The 16,363-nt window shown below is 27.5% G+C and overlaps 1 protein-coding gene across 3 annotated transcripts; it reads right to left on the bottom strand.

Moving 5' to 3' along the window:
• Positions 1-348: 348 nt before the first annotated feature.
• On the bottom strand, positions 349-15,326 carry BCAS2 (BCAS2 pre-mRNA processing factor). 3 transcript variants are annotated; one of them, XM_075366367.1, is made up of 5 exons: positions 15,149-15,322; positions 13,606-13,698; positions 9,295-9,467; positions 3,213-3,323; positions 349-700 (listed from the first exon to the last, which is right to left on the bottom strand). In XM_075366367.1, the coding sequence occupies exons 1-5, from the start codon at positions 15,221-15,223 to the stop codon at positions 529-531; spliced, it is 624 nt and encodes a 207-aa protein (XP_075222482.1). In that variant the 5' UTR covers positions 15,224-15,322; the 3' UTR covers positions 349-528. The 3 variants fall into 3 exon arrangements, with proteins under 3 accessions (XP_075222482.1, XP_075222483.1, XP_075222484.1); XM_075366368.1 differs by lacking the exon at positions 15,149-15,322 and adding an exon at positions 15,008-15,148; XM_075366369.1 differs by lacking the exon at positions 3,213-3,323 and having other exon boundaries at positions 15,149-15,326.
• Positions 15,327-16,363: the final 1,037 nt, after the last annotated feature.

Below are 16,363 nucleotides of genomic sequence, written 5' to 3'. Positions count from 1 at the left end.
GATTTTCATTGTAAAAAATCTTCAGAGAATTTCTGGGTAGCAAATTCATAATGCAAATTCATTGATTGAATTTAATTTAATTTTTATGACTTCATAAATGAATACTACATACACATATTTAAAGAGACTGAATTGTATGATGCATGAAATAATTTTATAATTATACAATTGTAACAGACGGAAAATCATTGTTGACAGAATGGACAAAAAACACATTATACCTACAAACAATTCATATTTCATATACATTACTCGTATGAATATTTTAGCAGAAGATTAATTTTGAACACTAAAATAAACAGTATTTATTATCTTTACACTAGCATTTAAAAGAAACACAACTTAAAATAAAAAGGTAATCTAAAATATAATCTTTTATTGGGGTCTATGTTTTATCACACTGCATAAAGCATCATCTTTATGATACGAGTTTAACTCAACTGTCAAAATACACAGCTAACTTAAATTAACATGCGACTTTATTACAGTTGTAAATTTCCAAAACCAAAGTTTTAGTTTTAATTATTGTCATTCAGATTCTAGGTCTTCGGCTAATTCTTTTTCCAGTTGAACACAAGCTTGTTCAATTTCATAATTTTTACTTACAAGTCCTACCCACATTGATTCTAATTTCTTTAATTTTTCACCAGCTTGCATTTGCATATCCTTTCGTTGCCAGTTTATTTCTTGAATTTCTTTCCTGTAACAATTTTAATTAATTTTTTAAAATAAAATATACACTGTATTTATGCATGTATAGGCTGCAGTTTTTAACCCAAAATCACTGAGGAAATTAAGGTGCAGTTTAGATACAAGATATTAGACCTATTGGTCACTTTAAAAAAATTTATTAATAAACATTACAATATTTTGAAACATACCTTGTTAAAACAATAATCAACTCCATTTTGCAATGATAACATCGGCCCTACTCATCAATTGAATCTCATCACCCCCACTATAGTTCTCACCTTCACCTTCAGATGATACTTGCCATACTGCGTCAACTTCAGTGCCATCCTTCAAATTTGAAATGAAGGTGATTTTGAACTCTTGGTGACCATTGTGTGGTATGAGTTTCCTTGCAGCATAAACCTCTCACAGAATTGAGATAATGAAGTTTTCTTCAAACTCTCAATAACAGTCACTTCTGCTGATCTACATCTCCAGTTGTGATACAAACATCATCTTAAAAGACCTATTAATGAAAATGTGAGTGGTTGTCACAAACCTATCATTTTTCCTGATATCACAACTGTCACACTTTTACTGCCATAAATTCTTCACTTTTTTTCGGCATCCAGGTGCACCTGGACGCTGAAATCACAGTGTCTTCATCCAATTACCAACATATGAGATTTTAAATCAGAAGTCAAGTAAAAATATACATTTATCTGCCAATTGGAAAATGGCTATGAGAAGCCACATTTGCAGCCCACAATGAATTTTGTAGGATTAGGGTAAGCATGAGTTTCTTACGCATCTGTCTTTCTTCACATGCAATTCACATATGAATGGTATAACTGATTTTTTACAAAACTGTAACTATAGTCTCAGTTTAAAGATCAGTCTAAGTTCATTAATAAAATATATAAAGTCACCATTACCTCTTAAGGGAATATACAGTGACAATGCTAAATAAATGACTAATTTATGTATGAATAAGCATACATGTATTTTTTCAGCAACTGGAAACACTACACTAAATCTGACCTAAACAACATAAAGTCAGTTAGATAAATTAAAAGACAATAAGAAAAAGTTAAGGAAGTATAAATATGTTAAAAAGTAAAGTAAAAAGTATAAATAAATCCTAAATAGGCAACACAGTTTTATTGTTCTATTGATGGCCCAGGATATATATAACTGTTAGTCAGCACATCATAAAAGGCATGGAAATTTTGTTCTATACATTTATGTCAGGTTAATCCATTATATAATTACCAATACAGTCAAGCTAATTATCCAAAAATGAACAATTCTAAAGAAAAAATATCATCCTATTCATAAATGTAGACCACGATGAGCACCTTGCCAAGGTTGCATTAGTTTTAAATAAAACATGATATCACTGATGAGTCATGTGAAACCAGTCTTCAAAATAATAACTTACATCAACATAAATAACACTTTAAAGGAAATAATAAGCTTTAAATAATAATAATAGTAATAATAATAATATTTTTGGTCAATTTCATAACAATATATGTAAAATTATCACTAAAATCATATTAAAAATTAAGAATTAACAGTTAACCAAATTTTACCCAAGATAAATTACAGTTTTTGTACAAAAAAAAAAAAAAAAAACAAAGTAGACAATAAGAAACAAGCATACCAACAAGAAGATCAATAATCACAGAAATCCAATAGAATAAAAAGTATATAACAGTGAATACACTAAATATTACATCAGACAGACAAGATACAAATTAAAAGAAGATAAAGTAGGCAATAAATGCACATAAACTGGTTAATCAAATCAAGCAGATTTCACACATGAGCAATATAAAATTTAAAACTACAGTAAATTTGACAAAACTGTATAATAATCAAGCAAATTCATGTAGACCAGATTCATACAATTAGGTCCATTACTTAAGGAATATTCAATAACCCTTTTAAAGTATGTATCATTAACTCATGGAACGAGATACTCCAATGAAGAAAGTGCGAATAATTAGTTCCAAAAGGTCTTTGGAAGGAAAATTCCATTAATTTGAGAGAGAGTTGTTTAATGTTAAAAAATTTTAAACTTTTACATTATCAAATTTCCTTTGGTATTCAATGAACCAAATTTAACATTTGAATCTCTCTTACATCAATCATATAGCATTTCAGTTTTAATCTCAAGTATTTTTTATTGCTAACAATAATGATAATAAATGTAATATTAGAATATTTGAAAAAAATATTAAGAGAAAATACGGTTTTAAATTAAGAGAAATTTCAAACTGTCATATTTGATATATGTTTGTTTTATACTTTCAAGCCTAAAAGCTCAGAACTGCAATTTTTTTAAAATTAATTATAATTTTTTACATACACATGTTATTATCACTGAAGTTTTATAATAACAATTAAATATCAATACTAAAGATTATCAAGGAACCAAAAGACATTTCGCCAACAGCAAGTTCAATTTTAACAAATATAATTCTAATTGAAAAAAAAAAGCTAAATACCATAAGAAAATTACAATATCTACATACCTTAATACCTGTAATTGTTTTTGGGCTTGTGAAACACATTTGACTAACAATTCAAGATAACATTTCCAGGATTCACAACCATAATCTAACATCAGTTCTAAGTTACAAATTCTGGAAAAAAAAATTTCTATAAATATACATATATATAAAACTTTGTGAAAATTCAAATAATTCATCAACATACTGACCACTGTGCCAAATAACCTCAACTAACAAGAAAAAAAATACCACCAAATACAGTAACGGAATCCAGAAAACTAAAACCAAAAGTCAACTATTGCGAGAGTTTCAGTTGGTACAAAATTCCAAAATTACATCAAACAAAAAATAAATAAATAAAAACTAAACATTTAGTAACCATAAACCTTAATAACCACAAAACTTGAACAACATAACTCAACGTCAACTGGAATGACAATAAATTTAAAACGTCACGCAACTATGTACATAAACACTTGCAAACTACTACAATCAACTGTCTTTAATTTAATCATCATCTTTAAAAACAATCTGTTGATTAATCATTTCATACTTTTGTTTAGATTTATAAATATAACATATTTCAAATATACCCAATCTTCTACTGTTACAAATTTCCAAAATTTCTAAATTATTTATTATCGGTACTATGCTTACACAACAACAAATGGTTGGCCATTTTAGACACACCTTTCTTTCAGCTTCCGTAAGCATTGTATGTTCCATAAATCTCTTTTTAAAAGATCTGTTTGTTTTACCAATATAAATTTTATTGCACACATTACATTTAATTTTATATATTTCTCTTAAATCCTCTCAATCACTTTTATTATTATTCCTTAAATATTTTATATTATGGTTATTTGGTTTGTAAGCTTTTTTAATTTATTTTTATCATTAACATTAGTAATTTTTTTATTATTTTATTTGAATAATGTATTTTAAGAAAAAACTATCAATAATCTCTACGTTATTTTCTTGTTGCAATTGTGTAAAATGATCATGGTACTTAATTCTCTGATTTCTGTATGTCTTTTCTATAACTTCAACATCAAACCCATTAAATGCTGCTATTTGTTTTATTGCATCTATTGCCTTCCTTCCTAAGTTTGTTATCATTGTTCCTTGTATAATGTAAAGCTCTAAAAATCAGATTTATATATAAATCAGAAATATATATATATATATATATATATATATATATATTGAAAAAGTTTTTTCCAGCCAATCTGCCAAGTACAGAATTAAAGAAACATTCTTACCTTTTTTTCTTTACTTTATTTCCTTTACATTAGAGCACTTTTGGTCAGGCACCATTCTCAGTAATGTTTTCTGATTTATCTTCATTTACATTTACACATATAACTACATTCAACACCTTTACACTTTTGGTTATTGAGTAAAACTATAAGAAATTTTAAACACTTACAGAACATACATTTGTTCATTCAAAAAATTTAAAAACATCTACTAAAAATTACAATTAAGATTAACATTTTTTACTAAAATTTACCAAAATTTATTTAAAATTTCTTTCAATATGTTGTTTTATATAATGTTATACAGTACTGTAATCAATTATTTAATTTTATTTAAAATCTTATCAAACATATTACCAACTTAAATAATTCTTATAAAAATATCCCCAACAAATTCTGTCTGCAGATTCATGAAGCTAAATTCACGTTTTTATTTTTTATATATAAAATTTTTCTAAAATTTCTAATATTTACTTTTTCAATTATTTCTAAATTATTCTCCAAACTAGTTATATTATGTTTATTGGTTATAAAATGGTCAGCTGCATTTCAAAAAGGATTTTTTTTATTTTTCAATGATCTAAAATGTTCATTAAATCTATTCTTAAAAGACATATTTGTTTTTACAATATATATATTTTTTAACAATAATTGCATTTTATTTTATAAATACCAGAAAAATCATTTATTTATTTTTTTTTAACATTATAATATTTTAAATGCTTTATTACATAGTTATCAGGTTTATATTTTTTATCATTATATGCATTAATTAAGTTTTCTATAGTTTTATTAGTATAGGAGTAATTTATAAAAATATTTTCCTTGCATTTGTTTCCATTTATGAGTTTTAATGTAGTGATGTTTATATTAAGTATTTTGAGTTATATTTTTTATAAATATTATCTAACAATCAGGTATCATATCCATTTTTAATAGCAACATTCTTTATACTATTTATTTTGTTATGCAATTCCCTTTTATCATTTGTTTTTATTGCCCTATTTATTAATGCTCTATTTTATTAATTTTTTGAGACCATGGATGGTTAGAATTTTTGTTTATAATAATTTCGTTTGAAGTAGGTATTTTATACACTGTAGTTATTATCTGTCTGTTTTCATTTATTTTAATATTTACATCTAAAATTATAACTTTTCTATTATATGATGTAGTAAAGAAAAACAACAAACACAGTTATGTAAACATTTAATAAACTTCCAAGAGTTAATTTTTGCGATTATCCAATTCATATTGATAATACTAAATATTAATCAACCTAATATTAATCACCAACTGGTAATGCGGGATAATCGCAAAAGTTAACTCTAGGAGGTTTATTAATTGTTTACAACTGTGTTTGGTGTTTACAACATCATATTAAGATCAATTAAGACAATAGTAACTATGATGATAAAATATTTGAATTTTCAGAAAAAAATATTTAATAATTTAAGTAAAATAGATTCTATTTAGAGAGTAATGCTAATAACAAAAAAATTATTTTTTGAATTAAAACAAATGTTTACATCACAAGGTGATAAATTAATATTAACACTCGTGCTAATTTTCTTCCACAATACAGTCTTATGCCAGATGGAAAATGCAACTTCCAGGCTGTGTTACCTAAAATCAAATAAGAGCGAAAAACTGAGCAAAAAAAAAGACCTTCCAATATGTACAGCAACTAATACTAATTTTTTATAACTCCTTTTTTTACATTGCAATATACTAATGTATAGTTTTAAGTCAGATTTTCCCTTTTTAGTTTTGTTTATAATGAATGTACATTTTTTCTACATTGTTAATTCTTTTATGATTTAACCCCACACATTTTTTTTAATCTTGATATTTCTTCTTGGATATCTGCTGTTTAAAATTAATATACAGAAATATTAGTATGAGAGTTGATACAGCATGAGATGTGTACCTCAAAAACAACGAACTAAATAACACTTGATTCATTTTTTACTTCCTTGTATGAAGTAAAGGAAGTACTGTGACCGCAAAAAATTTTGGTTTTCAGTTTTCAAGAAAAATATCCATTTTGACTAGTTTCAGGGTGACATCTGTATATATGTATCTCGCATAACTCAAAAATGATTAGCCGTAGGATATTGAAATTTTGGATTTAGGACTGTTGTAACATCTAGTTATGCACCCCTCCCCTTTTGATTGCAATCAACTTGACCAAAAATGTCCAAAAAAGCCCAAAAATCAGAAAAAAAATTTGGATTTTGGACTCTTACTTAACTACAATAATAAGCCCTCATTGTGAGCTTTTCAACAATATGTAAGTGGCACTCATTTTCATTGGTTCCAGAGTTAGAGCCAAATAAAAATTTAATTAATGAAATATTTTAATTTTACAAGGGGAAGGCACATTGGTTCAAATTTGACTTCATTTCCTTTTTTTTAATTTAAATATATTGACTAATTAATAATTATTAACCTGTGATTGTAAAAAAAATAATAATTCAAAAACAATATTAAAAAAATATGAAAAATAATCATAAGTTATTATTGAAATAAAATTTTATGTACTTTTAAAAATGTGTATAAGGAAGTCATATGGTGTCAACAGAAAGTTTCAAGAACAAAAGTGTCCTTCAATATTTATCCACAACCTGCATCAACAATTCTTCTTGTTTGTATGTTGTGTATGGGCATTAGATCAAGTGAGCAGCAAATATATAAATAAAATTCAAACAAATATTCATTATTATCTGTAAACTATTTAGAAATAATAAATTCAGTAATATATTTAGGTAGTTATTTGAATAAAAATCTAAAGAAATATTTCATTGAATATTTGGGCATAACATTTTTTTTTTTTGTGAATTCCAAAAGGAACCCATAAGAAACACTTTCTAATGTACCTTCAAATAATAACTTGAATTAAGTGAAGTTGATCACAGTTAAGCAACGAATTTACAGAATAACATACCTCAAGAAAATTTTTTTTCAAATACCAGTAACATATATCACTGACTTTAAACAAGACTTTAATTTTCTTTGACAAAGAAAATAAGTTAGTTAAAAATGAGATATAACTCTTAAAAATATAGAATGTGAAAATTATCATAAAAACCCAACAAGAATGAATTTCACATTACAGTTGTTAATAAAATTTAGAAAACATAAATATTAAAAATACATAAAGGAAAAAAAAGATTAAATCTATATGATTTCTTCTGGCTGAGTTGCTGCGCTGGAAATAACTACTGTAGATGCTTTATGAATAGTAATGTGTAGAGATCTTTGATTCTAAGATGCAAGCAATCGCAAGATGTATCCCAAATTTATAAATGATTAAGCTTTTAATATTTAAATATTTAGAAATTATTTTATTAAAAATAGTATTATAATTAAAACTAGTCATTTAATATAAATTGAGAATTATAGCTAAGAAATTTAAACATGTAAACAAAGAAAAACAAATATTTACTAGTGTAAAGAATTTATTTATTTATTTATTAGAGTAAAGATTACTTCTTGATCTTTTTTTTGCCAACATGTATTTAATTTATGCAGCAATTGTTTTTTTAACAACTTAGTTCTCCCTAAAAAAAAATGTTTATCTCATTATAACGTTGTAATGTAATGTATTCATTTTAAAGACATATTTTACTATCTATAACACCACAATGTGCTTAAGATGGCTTACAAATAAAATGTATCTCAACAAGATTAGCTACAATAACCAGCATAAGATATCGTAAAATGTCTCTGAAGTAACACAAACTTACACCTTCACGTTAACATATCACCTTTCAATTCTTTTTTCTATTTTCTCTTACTAGTTTAATGAAACAATCTCTCTTACCAGTTACTAGCCTTTATGACATGCAATGTGTAACTAAAAGGTAAGGTAGCAACAGTTTATGACAAAAATGCTTACTGAGAACAAATGACGTCTTACATTTGTTGACATTGAGTTAAATTGAAAAAATATACATCTTAGAAACAAAGAAATATAATTTTAAATAATTTTTAAACATTTCTTCAAATTGGTATGTCCAATGTCACTAAGAAGATCAAGATGAAAAGTTTGATATCTTATTAATAAAAATTAGCTTTCTCTTTAATCATATTTATTGAATTTGTAACAATATTTCTGGTATTTTTCTTCTGATTTTACAATAATTATTTAAATATAATTTTTAAATAATTTTCATTACTATATTTAATGTATATCTTCAATTAATCATTATTAATTTGTTTTAATTATTTTTGTCAATATTTTCATGATTCTTTTCTACTTAATTTCTAAAATTTTAACTATTCATGCTTTATTTTATTATTATTGAAATGTAATACACATCATTTTTTTAGTACTCTTTAACATTTGCTGGCATGTAACTGACCAATTATAATGATTTTAGTTTTTTATTTAAAATATTGTCTGATGTTTGTCATTTTGACTTTTTAAAAGCCCAGTATAATACTATACAACAAAAGTGAAATATCTATTTCATAAGTACTCATTTCCATAAATATATGGTTGTAAATAAATATGTATTATTCTGCTTAAGCAAACCAGTAAAAATTAAAAACACCCACGTAGATGGAAACATTAATAAATTAATTTTTTTTAATTAGATTGTGAAACACAAAAAAATTAATTAAATTAAATTAAAGTTTTAAATAAATAATTACTGAAGCTGGTTAAATCATTCATTGCAGAATCATGAAGTGAACTGACTACATGCATGAGTGAAGTATCACTCATGCATGTAGTCAGTAAATGAACATGTAGTAACAAATAAATGACATGACTGGATTAATTAATATATATAAATTACTATAAAATATTATTCATGCAAATGTTAACACCTACTTACCGTGTTGCTTGATGTTCCAATTGTGCCATTGAATTTTCAACACATTCATTCCAAGCTGCAATATCAGTCATTTTACCAGCTGGAGGTGGAGGCAGTTCATAACGTTTCATACTTAATACATCCATAGGAAGTCGCTGTTGCATCCTTTCAAACTCATTTCTCATTATTTCAGTCTATAAATTAAAAAAAGAAAAGATTCTTCAGAACAAGCAAAATAATTTCTTTTATACAGAATGTATCCCAAAGTTCTCCCAGGACTTTCATAACCTAATCCACTCCTGAAAATAATTTTAAAAGTACATATTAACATATGTGCTAAAACGCTTCATTTACAAGTTACAGCTAGTGAAAGATTTTGCTTGGATTTCATCTACTCTGGTGAAATGAGGTTGTACTGAAATTTTTAGGCCGTTAATTAAGGGGCAGACTTAGTGATTCATGGTTTTTTATCTGAAAAATTGAATAAAATAGGTCTCAAAACCATATTGGGAGTAGTTTTTGAGAAATCTCAGGTAAAAAACCCTATTTTTTATGTTTAATGTACAATAATTTTTTTTTTTGTGTAATAAACTTATAAAAATTAGAAACAAAACTTGTAGAGAATTTAATTTTGAACAAGTGGTGTAAGATAAGTTGAATAAAACAAAGAAGAGTTAGAAAAATTCAAATTTTATTTAGAAACAATGCACTAAACCAAAGTGCACTGTAATGTACCAGTTTTTTTTCATCTTTTATGACCCCATGAAATGACTTTAGTCAGTCCATTATATGAGTCTCTTTGAAGGTAATGTTCAGGGCCTTCCAATCCTTCCAGTGTTGAAAATGTTCGTGTTGTGTGTAAAGTAAGTGTTTTTGTCCTTAATTTTTTTGTTTAATTTTATCTTGTTTGTGGTGTCTTCTGGTTAAGACCAATTTCCTTCAGATCCTCTCTTATTTCTCTGATCCATCTGCATACTGTCTGATGTTTTTCAAGTTAATATTGTACTGTACCAGCTGTTTCAGAAGTCTCGAATCTTACATCCTCATGTGTTCAGAGCATTCTGGTCTCCCTTACGTCTGGTATCAGTGATGGGTTCTAAATTTTTATACACAAATTTGTTGAGCACTATCCACCACTGCCCATCTTTCTGGTACTTTTTGTTGATGCAAGATCTTCCAATTATTTCGATTTATTGGAGTATGTCGACCTCTGATTGTCTGCTAAGGTGGAAAATTGTTTCTGCTGCATATACAGCTTCAGGTTTTATAGTTGTGTTGTGTCTTATTTTTTCATTTATGAATAGACTTTTTTACTATAGATGTACAACATTAATTTTAGTGCTTTAGCTAGTTTGTTTGTTCTTGTTTGGATTGAGGTTTTTTCATTTAGGTTGCTTATTATTATTTTCCCGAGGTATTTAAATTGGGTTATTATTTCAACTTTATTTATGTTTACATCTTTTAATTGTGTTGGTTTTTGGGGCATAATTTCTGTCTTTTCAAGTGATATTTTGAAGTAGTTTTATTTGCAATGTTTTGAAGTTCTAATATCTGTGTTTTAGCTTCATCAATATCAAGTGTGCTAGCAGTGCCAAGTTGTCAAAACCAAGACAAATTATTTTGACTTTTTGGGGACATTTTTTGAGGCATTCCCTCATTACCACTCCCAGAGTGCAGCTGAATAGTAGCAGTGAGAGTCCATCGCCTTGGCACAGTCCTGTTTTGATCTCAAATGGTTCCAAGAGTTCACCTCTGAATTTCACTTTTGATAGTGTTTGTGAGGGTCAGTTTTATCATGGTTATTAATTTGAGATATACTCCGAGGTGTCTTAGAATCTTTAGTAGGGATTCTTTGTGGATGCAATCATATGCTTCCTTGAAGTCTACAAACATTATCACAAATTCTAAGCTTCTTTTTCTGTTGTAATTCATTATTAGCTTGAGACTCATGATCTGGTCTGGATAGTTCCTCCAGACCGTTGATTCCATGTCTGAAACCTCCCTGGTATTCTTGTAGTTCTTTCTCAAGTTGTAAACCAATCCTATTGAGGATGATTCTTGAAAGAATTTTGTATATTATGTCTAGGAGTGAGATAGACTTCCCTGCAGTTATTAGGGTCTGTTTTGTCCGCTTTTTTGGGTAGCGGGTGTATGAGGGCTGTCGTCCAGTGTTCTGGTAGTGTTCTTTTTGATCCAGATGTTGATAAGCTGTTGATGAAGGGCAATTTTTGCTGGTTTTCTTACATGTTTGCAGATCTCTACAAAGGTCTGATCTTCTGCTGCTTTGTAATTTTCACCTCACTCAACGCTAGGTAGACTTTTTTTATTGTGGAAGGATTGATGTTTTCCACTGATATTACTGGAATTTTGTTGAAATATTTAGCTAGGATTTCCACACTGTCTTTATTGTTATGGGCCAGATTATGTTTTTCATCTTTCATTAGTAGGGTTGGGGGTTCATATTTTTTTTAAGGCTTTGTGGTAGTCTTTATATACATATGTGTTGTTGAATTCTTCTTCCATTGATTTCAGTGAATCTTTATGGTGTCTTTTTTTATTTTCCTTAGGGTACAGGTGGTTTCTTTTTTTTACTAGATTTTGGAAGGATATTTCGATTTTTGGGATTGGTGTAATAGCTAAGCTTGACGCCTCTTCTCCACTATTTCATCACGTTTACTGTTATACAGGGTTTTATTGATGCTTTTACAGGGTTTTATTGGGGCCAGTTCTTTACCAATTTATAAAAAATGTTCAAAAATGAGCCTGCCATTTTCAACACATTTGTTGGCAGGTTTCTGTACTGCTTTTGATGCTCTTTTTAGTCCTTCAGGACTGTCCGTAAGTTGCTCAAACACATCCATAAGTGGACATTAATTCCTCATGAAAATTTATTTTTGTTTTGTATAAAATATTTTTCATCCATCCCAAATACAAAAATCTAAAGATGTTAGATCAGGTGACCTAGGTGACCAGGAATGTAGACCTCCACAGCCAATTCATTTCTCAGGGAAATGATTTAAGTGAGTGGAAACGGCACAAGAGAAGTGGGAAGGTGTGCCAAAGTATGCTTTGCATCTCAGCAGTAGAGTAACAATTTCAAGAAGCTGTGGCAATTCTTCCAGAAGAAAGTGCAAGAGTACTTCAGCATTTAAGCAGCCAGGTAATATGAATCCAAACATTTGACTTGAAGAACCCACACCATACATTGACACTAAATCGGTATCGAAAATTGCCTTCCACCTTTGCATGAGGATTTACTTCTGCCCATGTATGCTCATTGCATAAGTTGTTGACACCTGAGTAAAATTTGCCTCATCTCTAAACAAAACATACTTGTAGAGTTGTAAATTTCAGAACTCCAAAGGAAACGGACAATCTCCTGAGTATAGATGTTTATGATAAGTTTAAACTTTGTTAAAGTGTTCTTCAAACCACCAAATGTGAAACTACGAACCACTTAGAAATACGTTGTGAACTGACGCCTTGACTGCTTCAAAAATAATTTCATCAATAACAGCGTTAGATAGATCAGCATGCCCATTCACAGCTGGTATGAACAATAGGTAGTAAACCTGTTTTATATTATTACATGGTCTGGGTCTTTTACTTCAGCTAGCTAAATTTCATTCATTTAGTCATTTAAAAATAGAACATTCAATCTTTTTATCTTTAACTGAAAATGGGTCTAATATAAATAAAAACATTCATTTGTAATTAGGTCTATTTAGTTCTAATAGAAATTTCAAAAAAATATTTGTTCTGAATGGCCAATTTTCTGTAAAATAATTAACAGGTACAGCATAGTAACGTGTGAAGAGATATGCTGAAGGATTAAATGAAAAAATTGGTTAGTATATAATTAATTTTTAATTCTAACAAAACTGCTTTCTGTAGAAGATATCTTAACAGTCTCAACCAAGGAAATTTAGATATCTCAAGTTTAACAATTATCTGAAGAAGATATTCTGGGTTACAGGCATTTCAATGAAAAATTAATAAAATTTTAAGACCAGCACAGTTTGAGATTTTATTTCTTGAAAAAGCAGTGCAAAATTTCATCCACTTATTAGTGTTTAAAGACACAATTTTGTGTTTTTTTTTCATGGCTTTCTTGAGGCTCTGAATACTACAAAAAACCAAACAAAACAGTGAAGGGTAAACAAAATTTTAAAAAAGATAAAAATGTTTATCCTAACAAGAGATGCTGAAAATGTAATTATTTATCTAAAATGATTATTATTAATCTTGAAAGTGCAGTGTAGATAGCCAAATTATGCCATGATCTTCATTTCCAAATATTTACATACACAGAAATAGCACGTTTTTCCTCACCTCAAAGGCAGTAAGATTCAAGCCAGGCAAATGTTCTAGATAATTTTTGGTAGGTCTGTAACGTCTTGTCTCTTCTTCAACCATAGCCAAAGCCTGGAAAAATATAATCATTTTTAATTAATAATATGAGTAAAACTACAAAGTTAAATAATAAAAAAGTTTGGTTATTTACATATTTGCTGATTAAGCTCTATGATCCAACTCAAATTCTAAAACTATTTCATGATTTAAAAAATTTAAGGATTGAACTGAATTTCTAACTTGGAAAATTTATACCAGTAGTAGTTAAAAAAAATTAAGTGTGAAGTTAAAAAATAAAAATACCAGTAAAAATTTAGTAAATGGTAACTTACCATAAAGTACTAAAACAGATTATTTTGGTAGGGCATTAAACATACATTTATCAAAAAAAGTTTTGATTTAAAAAAATGTAATAATAATAAACATTATTTAATTACACTAAAGGTATTGAAAGACAAGCTAAGACTATCCACAAAATTTGTCCTAGAAACTGAAAAAAAGATAGTTTAATATACATCATATTTCAAATTATTCTAGAGTAATATAATCTTTCTTTTTTTAATAATACATGGAATTATACTGAATGACTATAAAGACCATATATCACGTATGAGCTAATGCAGTCTGTGATGTAATTAGCAATATTTAATTTCAAATAGACCCAATGAATCAGATTAAACATAAGCACAAATTATAAATAAATTATGAGAAATGTTGACTGAATTCTGTGGAGGTACCCTGAAAAATAATCACAGAAGAGCTAATTAATCTGAAAAGAGGCAATCTGAATGGCAAAGCACATTAACTGAAATTCAGAATGGGCTTAACACCTCTAAAACTGAGATGACAAGGACTTTATGAATCTTGTACTAAGTACACAACATCACCACACATTTAATTCTCTATTAACTTAACTGCCTGTTTGATAATATTTGGACACTGTCTTTGACCAAGATTTCGACTGTGAACAACATCATGAAGACTGTAACACAATTATTAATTTGTTTCACAGTGAAGAAACTAATGTGGATTATCAATGAGAAGGGAAAATCATGAAAAGACAATGTTTCAGGGACTCGTTAGCAAGAAATGTTATTTTTTATGTTCCGTTAAAAAAAGTTTAGTTTTCTCAATGACAAAGGTAGATTTGTCATTGAGGTACATTTAAGATAGACATAACTGTTGCATAAAATTAGAATATACTTCTTCGTAAAATCTAATTAGAAATTTGCTACCTCCTGATAAACCTGACTACGTCTAATTGTGTCAGGTTGTTCTCAAAAATGATTACTGGTTGATTACAGAACATGACGGTATTCTTTAAACAATTTTAGGCACTCATCTAATTTAGAACTGGATACTGATCTTTTTAAACACTTACGAAATAATATTTCACCCTAATAGATAGGATGCTGTTTGAAATCCAGCGATGAACACGCTCATACCGATGTAAATTTATTTATAAAATATTACTTCAATATCGCAAATAATTAATTACACAGGTTAAAATTTACAAACTTACAGCTTCTCGAACACCAGGTTCATCATACCCTTGATCTATATACGGTAAAGCGTCAACAACAACTTCGCCTGCCATTATATGTGTTAAATAAAAAACTATTAAAAGTATAAATGGTGATAATAAATATAACCTCACTCTCTTCGTAACACACACTGCTGTTGCATCAACAAACAAGACTACAACATAAAGCTCATCAAACTGTTACCTAAAAAAAAACAGGTTATATTTCAATAATTTATGTTCATAAAATAAATTTGGAGGATTAAAATTAAAAATAAATATTCTCATTTTAATTAAAAATATTTATTGAATTTAACATGTAACTCGAATATTCAGGAACTAGATGATTGTTTCAAGAGTTGGCAACGCTATAAATGGTTGGCACATGTGATTTGATTTTTTTACGTGCATGTAAGATCGAGTTAAATATAACAAGTAATATTATGTTATATTAAGGTTTGTTGAAAACACAGTGGTCGTTGAATTCTTATATAGAAGTAAGATCATTTGTAATTTTAACATAATATTTTCTGGTAAATTTTCTTTCTGACCAGAATTTATGATCTTGTGATTTGGTTGTAAAAATATTTGTTTTTAACTACACAATGTGACAATAAACAAAGTTATAATTTTTATATTAAACTCGAAGATGACCATAAACGATATGTTCGTTGTCTCTTGTGTTATACAGTATTTTCTGGATAAAGAAGTTTATTTTAAGAATTAAAGGAGTTATATTATATTTTAAATAAGTGCCAGATAAAAGCACTTTAAATATTTTATTTATACAATTAGCTACATTTTTTGTGTAGCAATTTTTGGTATGGTAATTAGATTTTTTTCTTTTTATCAAGATGGTTTTTCATGACTTAAATATAACTGTTAATATAAATATAAGATTACATGAATTTTATTTTATGATTTCCATAATTTCTAAATGTTACACTTTTAATTTATATACAACCTGTATATTTTTCATAGTCTCATCATACATTTCTACAATGTTATTTTCACAATGTTTGTGCTTTTACAGTCTTTCTCAATTCATTTTATTTATATCTTTGCTTGTTCATATTTTTTCCCATATATCTTATAAAATTTTCTGTTTTCAAATTAAAGCAATATTAGTAGAAGTATTTGGTTTTCATACACATTTATTGTTTTATAGCCCATCTAAAAAATTATAATCTCCAGAGTAAAGATTCTACATAATTT

This window comes from Lycorma delicatula, chromosome 5 (assembly GCF_047948215.1).
Source record: "Lycorma delicatula isolate Av1 chromosome 5, ASM4794821v1, whole genome shotgun sequence".
Taxonomy (NCBI): domain Eukaryota; kingdom Metazoa; phylum Arthropoda; class Insecta; order Hemiptera; family Fulgoridae; genus Lycorma; species Lycorma delicatula.
This window is presented reverse-complemented; position numbering and strand designations above follow the sequence as displayed.

Excerpts from the sequence above, each read along its gene's own strand:
- BCAS2 (XM_075366367.1), bottom strand. The coding sequence starts at position 15,223 with ATGGCAGGCGAAGTTGTTGTTGACGCTTTACCGTATATAGATCAAGGG. Across the intron at positions 3,324-9,294 it reads TTGGAACATCAAGCAACACG|AATTTGTAACTTAGAACTGA; the intron begins GTAAGTAGGTGT and ends TTTTTTTTCCAG. Across the intron at positions 701-3,212 it reads AAACAATTACAGGTATTAAG|GAAAGAAATTCAAGAAATAA; the intron begins GTATGTAGATAT and ends AAATTGTTACAG.